The 13,746-nt window shown below is 37.0% G+C and overlaps 1 protein-coding gene across 3 annotated transcripts in view; it reads left to right on the top strand.

Annotated features, from left to right (window-relative positions):
• Positions 1–13,746, top strand: part of PPP1R21 (protein phosphatase 1 regulatory subunit 21) — a 34,711-nt gene that overhangs the window by 15,789 nt on the left and 5,176 nt on the right. The window contains exons 10-20 of one of the 3 annotated variants that reach the window (XM_075707527.1): positions 1,366–1,467; positions 1,544–1,632; positions 2,493–2,629; positions 3,394–3,486; positions 5,349–5,476; positions 5,857–6,009; positions 6,789–6,881; positions 9,042–9,275; positions 10,799–10,834; positions 12,005–12,121; positions 13,074–13,172. In XM_075707527.1, coding sequence (XP_075563642.1) covers positions 1,366–1,467; positions 1,544–1,632; positions 2,493–2,629; positions 3,394–3,486; positions 5,349–5,476; positions 5,857–6,009; positions 6,789–6,881; positions 9,042–9,275; positions 10,799–10,834; positions 12,005–12,121; positions 13,074–13,172 — 1,281 coding nt within the window. The remainder of the gene's footprint in view (positions 1–1,365; positions 1,468–1,543; positions 1,633–2,492; positions 2,630–3,393; positions 3,487–5,348; positions 5,477–5,856; positions 6,010–6,788; positions 6,882–9,041; positions 9,276–10,798; positions 10,835–12,004; positions 12,122–13,073; positions 13,173–13,746) is intronic. The other 2 variants (XM_075707528.1, XM_075707529.1) reach the window with 2 other exon arrangements.

The raw sequence follows: 13,746 nt of genomic DNA, 5'->3' as shown, positions 1-13,746 counted from the left end.
CTCCCCTTAATATGGTAGAGAAAATGAGACAAGTGTCAGGTAGTGGCTTCACACACTTGCACTGATTTATTTTTCCCCAACTCCAGGTCTTGTCTGGCGCTTTCGAGCTATTTTCCCCACCAAACACTCAAAGTAGATGTGGACAATTCCCTTCCAGGTTCAAGTATTCCTTTTCTCTTTAAGTATTGGATTGCTGGGTTCTGCTGGGTCTTCAGCATTGTGCCAGATAACTCCAGTCCTCTCTCTTGCCACACAAGTCAGGAGCATTCTGCATGTGTTACTTCTTCCTCCTTAGATTTAGGAATTTTCCCTAATTCCATCCAGATTTGTGCATGCATGAATGAGAGCTTGGCATCTCTCTTTTCTTGTTAACACTGTGTTACTGCACTGTAATAATACAAGCAATAATTAGAATTTCTCATACCCTATTTGCCTGGGATCTTTAGCTACTATTGTGGTATAAATAATCAAAGGTGAAGGTATCTTTCTGTGGGGTAAAATAAAAACCAAGATCACTTTTGACTACCTATGTCAATCTCTGGGAAAAGCTTTTGTAATACTGTGGTATTAAAATTGAAAGCTGATGGTACTGTTACGTTTTGATTGTGTGTGAGAATAAACACCTTTGTTCTCAGGTATACTTTTTTGAAGGCGAAATTAGCCACGGGATTTACTTAAGCAATTTTTAGCAAAGTCAGACAGTTATATGAGGCCAAAGTTTCATAATTGCCCAAACCTGTCATAGTTCTTGAAAGTAAGAATTCTCCCTTTGATTAGTTATTGCTTCATCCTTTGCATTGGCATAAGCATACTTTGACCCATGTTGAAAACTGGACTGGATAAAGATTAAAATGTATCTCTTGCTCTCAGTTTTAACTCTGTTTAGTTCTTCAATACTTGGCACAGCTGTGCAAATGTTTATGCTGATGCACAGGACGAGGCCCGAGAGGCAATCAACAGCTAGGAGGAAGGTAGGATAGTTTATTCTGGTGGCTTAATGGTGCATGGATCTGGCCTTAACGTGATGGAGTTGGGCGAGGAATGCAAGAATGTTTAAACTTAAGCAGGGGTTTGGTGTGCTGTGCATGGCAGTTAAAAGGAGGTAGGGTGCTGTGGCAAAGCCCTAGATGGGGTTTTGCCTGGACTTCCATTGTAGTCTTTGCTATTTCTCACTTTCCCTCAAGGTGTGTGTTTGTGTCCTGTAGAAGAGGTCGCTGTACATCACTTGACTGTTATATCTTATTGACGTCCTGGGGATCACTTAAGATGACAGGTGCTTTGCTGAAGTGGACTGTTCAATTGTTAACTTGAAGCAGTTTGCAAGAGCCTTCAGCAAGCACCATTTTAAAATTTCTCTGTACTCAGTTCTCACAGTATCTTCATGAAAATGCTTCATATGTTCGCCCTCTGGAGGAAGGAATGCTTCACTTGTTTGAGAGTATTACAGAAGATACTGTGACAGTCCTGGTAAGATTTCTTATTTTTAGTATTGAAAAAGATTTTTACAGAGTAAAAATACTTAATGTGTTGTTTTTCCTTCCAGGAAACATCTGTGAAACTGAAGGCATTCTCAGAACATTTAGCTTCCTACTTATGCTTTTTAAGAAAGATTCTTCCTTATCAGTTAAAAAGGTATTTTTGATTTGCTAGATCAAATTAAAGGGGCAGTAAGCGTCAGGCATGCAGCAGTGTCAACATCTACAACTCAATATTAAAGTCAACCTTTAAAGCACTCTGGCTTAAAAGGCAGAACTTTGGGTTTTGCCTGCTGGTTGTTGAGCCTTGAGGTTATGCATGTGTTTTTTCAGCTGGGCATTAGAGCTAAAACCATATATTTTAAAGCCTCTCCCACTCCCCCCACCCAGATGACTTTAATGAAAGCTGTGCAGATTTTTAATGTTTCTTAATGTTATTGAATAGCATTGATACTATTCAGGTATCATACACTGAAACTGTTCATTTCTTTAGCCTGTCTGAATATTACTTATCATGCAATAAATAGAGCAATGTATTAAAACTTGGCCAGATGTACATCCCTTCTGCAGTGAAAATCTTTGTTCCGGAGTGGGTTGAAGGGAAGTGAATTACTAGTGCAAAGGACTGCTTAAAAAGAGGGTTTGGATTAAGGAAGAAGAAAAAGCTTGTTTTGTGCTGCCTTTGCACCTGTTCTCCTGCTCCTTAGGAAGCAAAATGTAAATTTTTATGTAGTAGAGGAAAAAGTCTTTAAACTGATGCAATCAGTTTCCTGCTGTGAGTGTAAACCATTCTTGGCTTGTGACTGAAGTTCCTAAGAGGGGATAGTACATGCAAACAGTAATTTTCATGTATTGCTAAGTTACTCTGGTATGTTAAACTTTCTAAAATAAATTCCTAGTCTATTGTTGCTTTGGACTGGGGATGTAGAGAATGTTAGTTATCTACTCCAAAACTCATGAACTTGTTTTTTAAGATAATTGCTCACTTTTTTAAAAAAATGATTCATATATTCCTAGTTTGGAAGAAGAGTGTGAGTCTTCTCTTTGCACAGCTGCTTTAAGAGCTAGAAATATGGAGCTACACAGAGACATGAAAAGGTTGACTGCAGTCTTTGAGAAGCTACATACATATATTAGCCTTCTTGTGTTACCAAGTAAGTGCCAGTTTTGGCTCCGTTGGTTACGTTGTGACTTGAAGGTGTAGTTTTCCTTTTGGACCAGTAAAAAACCCAAACCCCAAGCAAACAAAAAACCAAACAAAAAAAACCCCATAAAATAAACCAACCCTCCCCCAAAATCCCACCACACACAAAAAAATCCCACTTCTATGATAGGGGAAAACAAGGCTAATGCTACTCTTTAGGTAGAGTCTGAACTATGGGGCAGGTGAGTTCTGCAATATGCTCTATCATATCGGACCCTCTTTGATCTGGGCTGGGAGACTGAGTGTGCTGTAGAGTGTTCCTTTAATGCTCTGCACTCTTCCTTCTGGATGGACTTAGGCATGGTGCAGGCCTGGAAATTACCAAGCAGTCACATGTACCAAACTTTAGGTAGTCATAGTTAACTACAGAGGAGGAGAAATGACTGTAGTTTTTTATAGTACGATTGACAGTATGTCTTTTGTCATCTCTTAATCATTAAATTGTTAATAAACTATGTTTTATTGCTAATTATCTGAATGAAATTTAGGAGACTTGGAAGTCTTTTACCTGCCTACCCTGGCAAAAAATGGTGTATATATATATCTAATAGTATAGAAGGGAAAATTTAAGTAAATGAATCTGTTATGATTCTTAGTTCTAAAGATCATACCCCATGCAAATGCAGGTGGAAATTGGATGATTTTTCAAAGCTAACTTTTTTCATTCATAGTTGAATCTTAATTTTTTTTTTTCTTTCTATGTGGTACTTTTAGGTACAAAACCAGAAGGACTTCTTAGGACAAATTACAACTTGGTGTTTACAAACATTGCTACAAGTCTTCATGGATTTCATGACATTTTAAAAGGTGAGAGTACAGGAATAGTGGTATGCTTCAGCTCTGCTTTTTTCTGTTTACTATAACATATATGTACTCTCTTTCTAACAATGTTAAATGTGTAATATGCGATAAATCTGGTTTGTTTTGCCTTTACAAACTAAGAAAAGAAACTAAATCTGCTAACTACTTATTTTGGACATGCATGCATGTTTTTCACTCCTCCAGTCTGTTAGCTTTCTTCTTCTAAGTTGCTGGAATATTTAATTGTGGCATTCTAGATCTTCCTGAGCAGTATTGCTTTAGTTACTGAACTTTGTTGCTCTAGTGGAACTAGCATACAGAGTGGAATGCCATTAAATGTACATATTTTCCTCTGCTTCCGTACTGTTGACCTAGTACCTGCCTTCAAAGTGGATTTTTTCCTTCCAGTTTTTAGGTTGATTGCTATTTTTAACATGAATATATAACCAAAGCTTACGAAGAAGTCTGATTTCCTTAACTTCCTCCTTGAAAATGGTTTTCTTTTATCAGAAGGACATGGATATGTTACATTTTTAGTGAAGTGATGTTTGGTTAAAACTCAGTGTTTTAAAACCCTGATGTTTCTGTATATCCTGTAGCTGTGCCCAGGGAGAAAATAATGTGTATAGGTGAATTGTTTTGATATTAGTCAGCTGTTTAAACATTATAATTTTATAATTTTAAGCAAAATGTTTTTTTCTTTCTTCTAGTCTTTTAGTAATAATGTCAATAACACTGCCCCATTTTGCAGTGTCTGTTTTAAAACAAAATGATACTATTAGAGATCGCACCACAAACAAAATGAGACACTAAACCAAGAGTTTTGTAACATAAGTTTATTGATAAATACCTTCTACCTCTTAATATAGTCACTACAATGTAAAACAAATGCAACTTATACTTTATCAAAAGAAATAAAGAAAATGGAAGCAAAGTACTGAAGAAAACTGTTAGTAGAATTCATTAAGCACAACATTTCTGTTGCTAGCTAACACCTCGCACTCCCATACTCCACAATGCCTGATTTGACACTTCTTCCTTCCTTCCCAACCCAAACTAATTTCCAACTGCTTAAGCTTGCCTCAGATTATAACTTCTGGTGGTGATGGGCTAGAATTTCTCCATTCTGTAGCAATAGCACTTTATTGTAAAACAGGTGCAAAGTGTTCACTTGTCAAATAATTACTTATTTTTAATTAGGCCAAGTTGGGAATGTTTGTTCTTACATGATAAATACTTGAGTTTTTTAAAATTTTGGTACTGTTGAAATTAATTAGTGTATTTAAGCTAAGATGTTTTTGTGAATGACTTTCAAAAAGTTTTGTGGGGTGTTTTTTTTCCTCTCTGAAGACTGTTCTGTTGATTTTTGCCTGAAAGAATTTTAGAATGTAGGAAGTAGCATTCTAAATTTCTGGTAGTCTTTTAGATTTGCTCTGACAGAATCAAAATACTCTTCCCTTCTAAGTCATGTAAGCTTAAGACTCAGATATTGAACATGACTAAAAATTCTACCTTTAGTGTCCTGATGTAAACGTATGGAAATGGAAAGCATACTTGTGGAATGAAATGCTAGTTCAGTGTGAGCTTGGATCAGCGATTATAGCTATGATTTTTGGGATACAGAGTACACTTAAATATACACCTTTATTCTGCCTTGTGTAACAGGCATAATGTCTATTCCTTATAACCACAAACAGTTGTCTAAGGCAGTATACCAAAGAACTAAGAGTCTCCAGAATGAACTTTTATACAACTCGCTTAGAGGGGGAAAAGTGTTTGAAGCCCGAGGTCATAAGCTGAATTTGAAAATGGTTGCTTAAAGAGACAAAAAGTGTAATTTGACACAGATATGTGTTTTCTTTTTCTAGACATTTCCAAGCACTACAGTCAGAAAGCTACTCTAGAACAAGACGTTCCAACTGCCACACAGAAACTCATAACTACAAATGACTGTATCTTATCCTCTGTTGTGGCTTTAACAAATGGAGTGGGCAAGGTAATGGATATTTTTGTTTCAATATAATGCCCTAACTTGTGCAGGTTTTCTTTTAAAAAAAAAAAAAAAAAAATTAGCTGGATGATTTAGAAAACCTAGGTGTGCCTCTGATACTAATTATCTATAGCATGAGGTTTGTTCTAAGGTATTTTCAGGCTACCAGATAAAACCAACTGAATGGGTAATAAAAGTAGGTACTGTGAAGAGGATGCTTTGCCTTAGTAAGGTCCAAGTTATGTGGAGAACCTGCAGCTTGTTTGAATTTCTTGTTGTGAAGTCCACTGTCACTAAATACTTATATTTCTCTTGAAAGAGTAATTGCTCTCATGAATCTTTCTGGTGAACTTAATTTGAAAAGTGAATTTTCTTGATGTGTCTAGATTGCCTCATTCTTTAGCAACAACTTGGATCACTTCACTGCTTCGCTGAGCTATGGCCCTAAAGGAGGAACAGAGTTCATCAGCCCTGTTTCAGCTGAGTGTATGCTGCAGTACAAGAAAAAGGCAGTTGCTTACATGAAGTCTTTGAAGAAGGTTTGTTCAGCTAGCATGCTTGCACAGAGAAGGCACAATTCAGGTGATAGTTGGTTATACCAAAGAGAATACCAGCTAAGGATTTTTAGTATTTGGAATGGATTTTGCTCTGAATGAGAATCTTTGGCTGAGGAAATGGAGCCCTTAGAGCAACAATGCTATTGAAAAACTTAGAGAACATAGTTGCTCTTACAACTGAGCATATGTGCCAATTCTGCTGTTACCCATTTCCACTAATTATTTCTTTGCCAAGACTCCCAAGAAGAGGGTAGCTGCTTGCTTAGATTTCCTCTCATATTCACCAGGAATATGGAGTGAATGACATAATATTCTTATACTTGCATTCCCTGGAAGACAGTGGAGAGCAATGGTGGGGGGGGGGGGGGGGGGAGCAGCTGAAAAGGAGGAGAAAATGTGCTGAACCAAAGGGTTGAACACTGCCAGATCTCCCTGTTGTGTCCATTAAAATTAACAATTAAGGGATGGTGTGCTTAACAGTTATCATTAAACCACTTAATGCAATGTCTGTAAAGTGGACCTTAAGATGCATTTGATCATTAAGTAACACCTGGAGTTTTCTGAGCACTTTTCAATCAGATGTGCATTTTGGGGTGGTATTTTTTGTTAGCTTAAACCATTTTCTCTACTGGCTGGTAAACACTTGGAAGATGTTTTTCTTCCCTTTACTGAAGTAAGGAGGGCAATAAGAAAATAAATGTAGAATACATGTTCTGATCTACTGTGAAACATGTTTTGAGGTTTGTTTTATCCTTCTACAGCCTTGTGCAGATTCAGTGCCTTATGAGGAGGCTTTGGCTAATCGCAGAGTTCTTCTGAGTTCCACAGAAAGTAGAGAAGGTCTTGCACAACAGGTATTCTGGTATAAATTTTACTAACGTACATGATAGTGTATTTCGTAAAGGTAAAGTAGTATCAAATAGTCTCCACATTTATGTGTGTGGGTTTTTTTTGTACATATATGTGCATATACTGAAGCTTAAAATTATTTGTAGAGTTTTGAAAGTAAAGCTTATCCTTGTCGGGCTGGGTTATTCAAGACTTGTTCTCCTGTACCTGCAGAATATACATGTAGTTATAAGAGACAGGATTATGCCACTGATATCTTCATTTATAAATACAGGAAGTCAGGCAATCTTCAATAATTCAAATAAATGCAAAATAAAGACAAGAGTAAGTCATACTGAAGTATTCATTCCTAATGTTATGTACTGTTTTGAGTGCTTTTTTGGACTATGCAGGATTTATTAGCACTGGTTAAGAACAGTGATTTTTCAGTTAAAGTCTAATAATAGATTAGTTTATCATTCTTGCAGCATGCGTATATTTTTTTTCTGAAAGGTGAAGCAGAGGGAGGTTAATTGGTATTTAAAAGGCCTATACAGTTTGCCCATCTCCTCATATGAATGAGACTAACTGATTAATACTAAAACTTCTTTATTAGCTTGAATGTTCAGACTGTGCTTGAGTCACTGTCATTGAACTTCTACAAAAGAAAGACTTCAGTGTTTTTTGTTGTGGTGGTGTGTGGGTTGGTTTTTTGTGGTTTTTTTTTTTTTTTCAGTGGCCAGTATTCAAGGTGTACTAGTGGGGATGAGATGAATTTCAACAGAAGTGTGTGGAGTGATACTATGTGTACTGTTCCATAGTTGGTTTCTTATCTGGACAAATGGGTGGCTCTGTGTGAGGTGCGGCAGCTGAAAGGGGAGAGATTGTTTGTCTTTCTAGCATAGAACAAGACAATGCTAGTGTCAGGCACACATCCTTCAAGTTTTCATAAAATTTTTCGCTGCTTTGATTTTCACCTAATATGGTGTTGCCAGTTCTATGAGCTGTAAGTTTGTGATGCATGTTTCAGACTAACTAAATAACGTGGTCATTTTTGACACGTGACCATAGTTAAGTGTACAGCTCAAATCGGTAGTTGTTTACCTGCTGCATTATTCATTAGCTCACTTATGTAATGGTTTAAAATAATAGAATGGTAGAATCATTTAGGTTGGAAAAGACCTTTAAGATCATCCAGTCCAACCATTAACCTAAGACTACCTAGTCCACCACTAAACCAGTTAAGGGGAGAGTAATAATTTCATGTTTCCTGGCTTGGTGGCTGGATACTTTTTAATGAAAGCAAAAACTAGAAATCACTAAGGCTGGAAAGGACCTCTAAGATCATCAGTCCAACCATCAACCCAACACCACCATGCCCACTAACCATGTCCCAAAGTGCCACGTCTGCCCGTTTTTTGAACAATTCCAGCATGGTGACTCCACCACCTCTCTGGGCAGCCTGTTCCAATGCTTGACTACTCCTTCCGTGAAGAAATTTTTCCCAATATCCAATCTAAACCTCCCCTGATGCAGCTTGAGGCCATTTCCTCTCGTCCTTTAGAGTAATGCATATATTTTCTTAATACTAGCACTTATCTTTCATCAAATTACCCTCATTCCTCACAGTATTGGCCCTATTTATTTCTGGAGAAGCTGTGGTTGACATGCAATATATTCTGAAATATTCAAATAGGAAATAAGCATAATTGATGAAATAAAGGCTGGTGCAAAACAAACTGGAGATAATTATTGAAATGTGTCCTTAGAGTAGCCTGAATAAAAAAAAAATACATTAACAATAATTTACATTAGGATTAATTAGATACTTTATAAATTATTATCACACCCACTCACATTCATGCAAACTAGTCAGAGCTAGTAATGTACATTGTTTTATATACTAAATATACCCATTTGTCTACACTGAAGATGTATTTCTATACCTCTTAAACCTCAAAGAAAATGCAAGTTCATTTTCAGAAATATTCAGTCCTAACAAAAGGGAAAAATACAATGCCTTTATTAACCAGAAAGGAAGGACTAAATCTGTTTATACATTATCTGAGTCCTATCCCTTGTTGAAGGATAGAAGATCACCTCTTTACTGTCTTAAAACATTCCCTGTGTGTGACTTCTTACCCGTTGTGTTCAATAACATGGACTGTAAACTTTCCCTCCTAAAGGTCCAGCAGAGTTTGGAGAAAATTGCAAAACTTGAACAAGAAAAAGAACACTGGATGTTGGAGGCCCAGCTAGCTAAAATAAAGCTAGAGAAAGAAAACCAAAAATTGAAGAACTCTCTTAGTGGACATTTATCTGAAACTATACAAGATCGTTCTGTTTTGCCAAATGTAGCGGAACAAAAGAAGGAAACTACAGAAAAGAGTCCAAGGGAACCTATTAAAAGTACTAGTCTGGTAAGTGACCTTTTTACTTCAATAGAGAAAAATCCACTTTCTTCAGTAGTAGTACTGTTTGATCAGTGGAACGCTAATCATGAAAGCTTCTTGTCTGAAATGCATTCACATTTGGCCTCCTTGTATTTGCAAAGCTGCTTGCTAATACTTTCTGCAGAGTTTGGAACTTCTTGGGTTTTGAGACTTTGGTATCTTTAGTATCATGGAGACATTTTTGTAGCTCTGCACTTGTATGACTGAGGGGAAAATAGTAGGTGCTTAACTTCTAGATTTTTCTGACTCTGTAGTCAGGAAGCCTTGCAAGCAGTATATATCTCAGGTTGGGTCTGAGTTTCCAATACTTCTTTCATCTGTAGGTATGTTAAAGCAAACGAAAGTAGGTAATTAGTATTTTTAAATGGGTTGAAAGACTTACTACAAGTTGGTGCGGTATAACTTAATTTTAACTTGAAGCCATTCAAGTTTTCAGTGCTGTCTGGAACACTAATTTTTATGTAACCTTCATAGGCACGTAGAACTTAGGCTCAACAATGGCATTTGCATATAGCGAGCATTCTGTCCTTGCTTTTCTATGTTGGGTAAATTATCTTTCCTGTTTATTGCTAGTATGTAAAAGAGGTTGGCCTTTCCTCTGAATTACCACTTCCAAAGTGGTATTGATAGGGATGTCATCTGTAAGAAAGAAATGATCTACTTAGCTCAGCACTCAGTAGAATTCTTCCTTGTTTTTTTTTTCTCCCCACTTTCCTGCTCCAGGATAAAAATGACCTGTGGATTGTTTTGAAATCCCCAATTTTGAAGTAAACTGGCATCTTAAGTTTTTGGTCCTGTATTTGATTCGTAGGAGTTTGAGGAGAATGGCTTTTTCTAGCCATGATACTTAATGTAACTCACAGGTCAACATATTGTATAAATATTTCCCATAAACCTAAATCTCTAGTCCTGTTGAGGTCAGAAAAAAGCCTCTTGTCTCTGTGAAGACATTCTTCCATGAAACTAGTTAGTCACATACACCCCTCTGCTAGAGTTCTGTCAGTGCTTCACACTGAACTGTCAAACTGGAAGGAAAGGAATTCAGAAGGTACTCAAGAAATCGAAGATGGGTTTCTTTGCTCTTGAACATGAAAAGTAATCTTTTAGTGTACTAATGTACCTCTGAATGTACCTAGTTTCATGTAATCAAACAGTTGCATAATCATACAAGCTAGCTGTGCCTTGTTGCTTCTATTGCTTTTTCCCTGTGTACATCATAAGGCAAAGGATATATTTGGAGAGTTGGTGTCAGCTTTAATTCTGTTCAAGGCATTAATGTATATTATTACCCTTGTTTATGTTACAGGTGGAAGTACTTTAATTTGGTTTTAGTTTTAACTGTTGCAAGTTTAGTTTAAACTGTTTAGTTTTAACTGTTGCAGGATTTTTTTTTAATTTAAAGTTCTTCTATGACTGAAGCCAAAGTGTCTTGCAGCTATAGTATCTATTTTTGCAGTTCTCACTTAAGTGTATTTTCTTCCTTGTTCTAGATTGGAATGTTGACTGTAACTACTGATAATGAAAAGGTAATCTGTTTTAAACATTATCAAAGTACATCTGGTAAATAGTTCAATTCTGATTATGTTAAACTTATTCCAAAGGTCTAATTACCAAGAATATGGTTGTATAATGGCATGAGTCACCATGCAGTCTGTACACTGTATCTTCAAGTTTCTGAAATCCATGTATTTCTTGACTGACTTCTGTTTAGTGAACTGTTATCTTTTATTCATGTAAGCAGTTTGGAGCAGCGTGAGCTGTGGTCCAGGTCTGTTCTCTGTAATTTGAGGAAAGCATTGGTCTGTTTGTACTTCAGTAACCCTAACTGCATTCCAAGCCTTAATTCTTAACTCTTGAGGAAGGGCTCAAGCTGCAAAAAAGTCACTGACTGTAGTGCCTAATGTTTAACACTTAAGTACAGGCTGTCCCAAACTAGAGGTCACACCAAAAGAAACTTCGAACCAGGTATCAGACTAAATGTTAACTCTTTGTTTAGCACTGCTACAGTGTAATGTTTGCCCCAGCAGGAACTTAGCAGAGTAAGATTCAGTGCTTTCCCTTTTCTGACACTGCAGGGATCTGATGTGTATTTTAGTTTACTCCCCCTTTTCTTCTGAAGGTATGATTAAAAAGGGGGTGGGAGCCAGATAACTGATAAAAGTTCTTAAAAGCTACTGCATAGTGCTGAACTTCAAATTAATGACAAGTCATGCGAAAGCTGCCTCTAGTGGGTTACTCTGTAACTTACAGTAAACTGGGGAGTTAAGTTCAAATGTCTAAACAAACTTCTGGAATGTGCAATGTAAGAAATAGTTCTGACTGTTGTGAGCTTCTGAAATTCAGTTATGTGAAGGAATTCCTCCTTGTTGGGAAAAGACAGTAAGTTTTCATGTAGGTGAAAGCAGTGCATTTCTCCAGTGGATTTTCATGTTCCTCAGAGACTTGATATGTTAAATCAAGCTAACTTCTTACATCTCCAGTCAGCTCTTCATTCTTTAAGGAAGTCACCATCAGAGTGACAAATTGTAGAGTGACCTGCTGTAATTTGTCTGTGTTGGGGGAATTTATTGCTTTCAGGTAGAGCAGCCAGGCCTCAAGAGGGAAGAAGAGAAGTCAGTATAGAGGACAATGTTGTGATGCAAGTATTCAGGCTACTAAACATAAATATCTGTCTGCTTAAACTTTTGCTTTGCCAGGCTCCAGATGTTGAGTCTCGTGAAGACCTTATAAAAAACCACTATATGGCAAGGATAGCAGAACTTACATCTCATCTGCAGCTTGCTGACAGCAAATCAGTACACTTTCATGCTGAGGTGAGCATGCAGGCATGTCTATACTGAAAACAGTAAATCCCTTTTTGAACTTTCCACGGGCAAGTGTTATGACAGTGAGTTTAAATATATGGAACACTGTTTCATAAAAACCATAATGTTCCTGGCATATATTTTTTGGCTGTGGTTTAGCATGCATAGGAATGGATACTGTAGAAAAATTCTTTTTTTTAATAAATCCTTTGGTAGCCTCATCTTGGGTGTACTAAGTAGTACAATGTGTATCATGTATAGGTTTGTTCATACAAGCTGAAGCAGCTGGCTTTAGTTACCAAGCTAGTTTTGACTTCATCTTAAAGTGATGCTGACATCATGATACACTGAAATACTTTTGAATGAAGTGATGAAAACGGCTCTCCTCTGAGAGATTGGGTTTTAGGCATGTTATATTTCAAGAACTAACAAAACAATTCATTGTATCATGACTGCCTGTTTTTCATTTTAAATCATAGGTAGTTTTTATTGAAAGTGGTGGCCCTTTTGATTTGTGTAATTAACTGATGTGGAATATACCAAAGTTCCAGGTTGACAGGGCAAATCTTTTAAAATATTTTTTTAATAGTAGATAACATAGTATGGAGGAAACATCTTTCCCTGATATTTGAGCAATACATGAAGTGAATTGTTTGTATTGCTTTTTACTTATTTCCTAGTAATTATATTTCTTAGTATATTTCCTAGTAATTATGTGAAAAATATGATATTTAGAGGATTGGCAGTATGGTAATTCTTTAAAATGGAACAAAAATGTAATGTTAACTATTACATTACCTTTGTGTTTAAAAATGTGCATGAGCTCTGACTAAGTTTCTTGAAATGTAAGGGTTACAGAAAGATGGAAGCATCCAAAGCAATCAGTTAAAGGTGGCACAAGGTAATACTCTGGAACTAACTTTCCTCCCTTCTACCCTCCCTATCCTGTTCTGATTGACAGTGTCGAGCACTTGCCAAAAGACTGTCCTTAGCAGAGAAGTCCAAGGAATCACTCACGGAAGAGTTGAAACTAGCTAGTCAAAACATCAGTAGATTACAGGCAAGTAAAATGTTGTGTAATGTAATAGATGCATTTCATAATCATGTCTAAGGGGAGGTTGGAGGAGAAAAATCATGACCATTGAGCATGGTCATGCCTTTACTAGGTCCTTAGTTATGTGATGTTAAAACTCTAATGGTATGTAGAGAAGAGATGTAAATAATACACTTCAAATCCCAGGTATAAAGTTGAAGTGGAACATGCTTGCAAGGGAAGGTTACAGTAGCCAAGCCTGTGTTTTAGCACATTAGATGTTGTCCTGGTTTCAGCTGGGATAGAGTTAATTTTCTTCCTAGTAGCAGGCATAGTGCTGTGGTTTGGATTTAGGATGAGAAGAATGTTGATAACACACTGGTGTTCTAGTTGTTGCTGAGTACTGCTTATGCTAGTCAAGGACTTTTCAGCTTCCCATGCTCTGCCAGGCGCACGGGAAACTGGGAGGGGGCACAGCCAGAATAGTTGATACAAACTGATGAAATGGCTATTCCATACCATATGATGTCATGCTTCGTATATAAACTGGGGGGAGTTGGCTGGGGAGCAGTGATTGCTGCTCGGGAACTGTCTGGGTATC

Source organism: Pelecanus crispus, chromosome 3, assembly GCF_030463565.1.
Source record: "Pelecanus crispus isolate bPelCri1 chromosome 3, bPelCri1.pri, whole genome shotgun sequence".
Taxonomy (NCBI): domain Eukaryota; kingdom Metazoa; phylum Chordata; class Aves; order Pelecaniformes; family Pelecanidae; genus Pelecanus; species Pelecanus crispus.
Note: the sequence above shows the minus strand (reverse complement) of the source record. Positions and strands in the feature narration are given on the sequence as shown.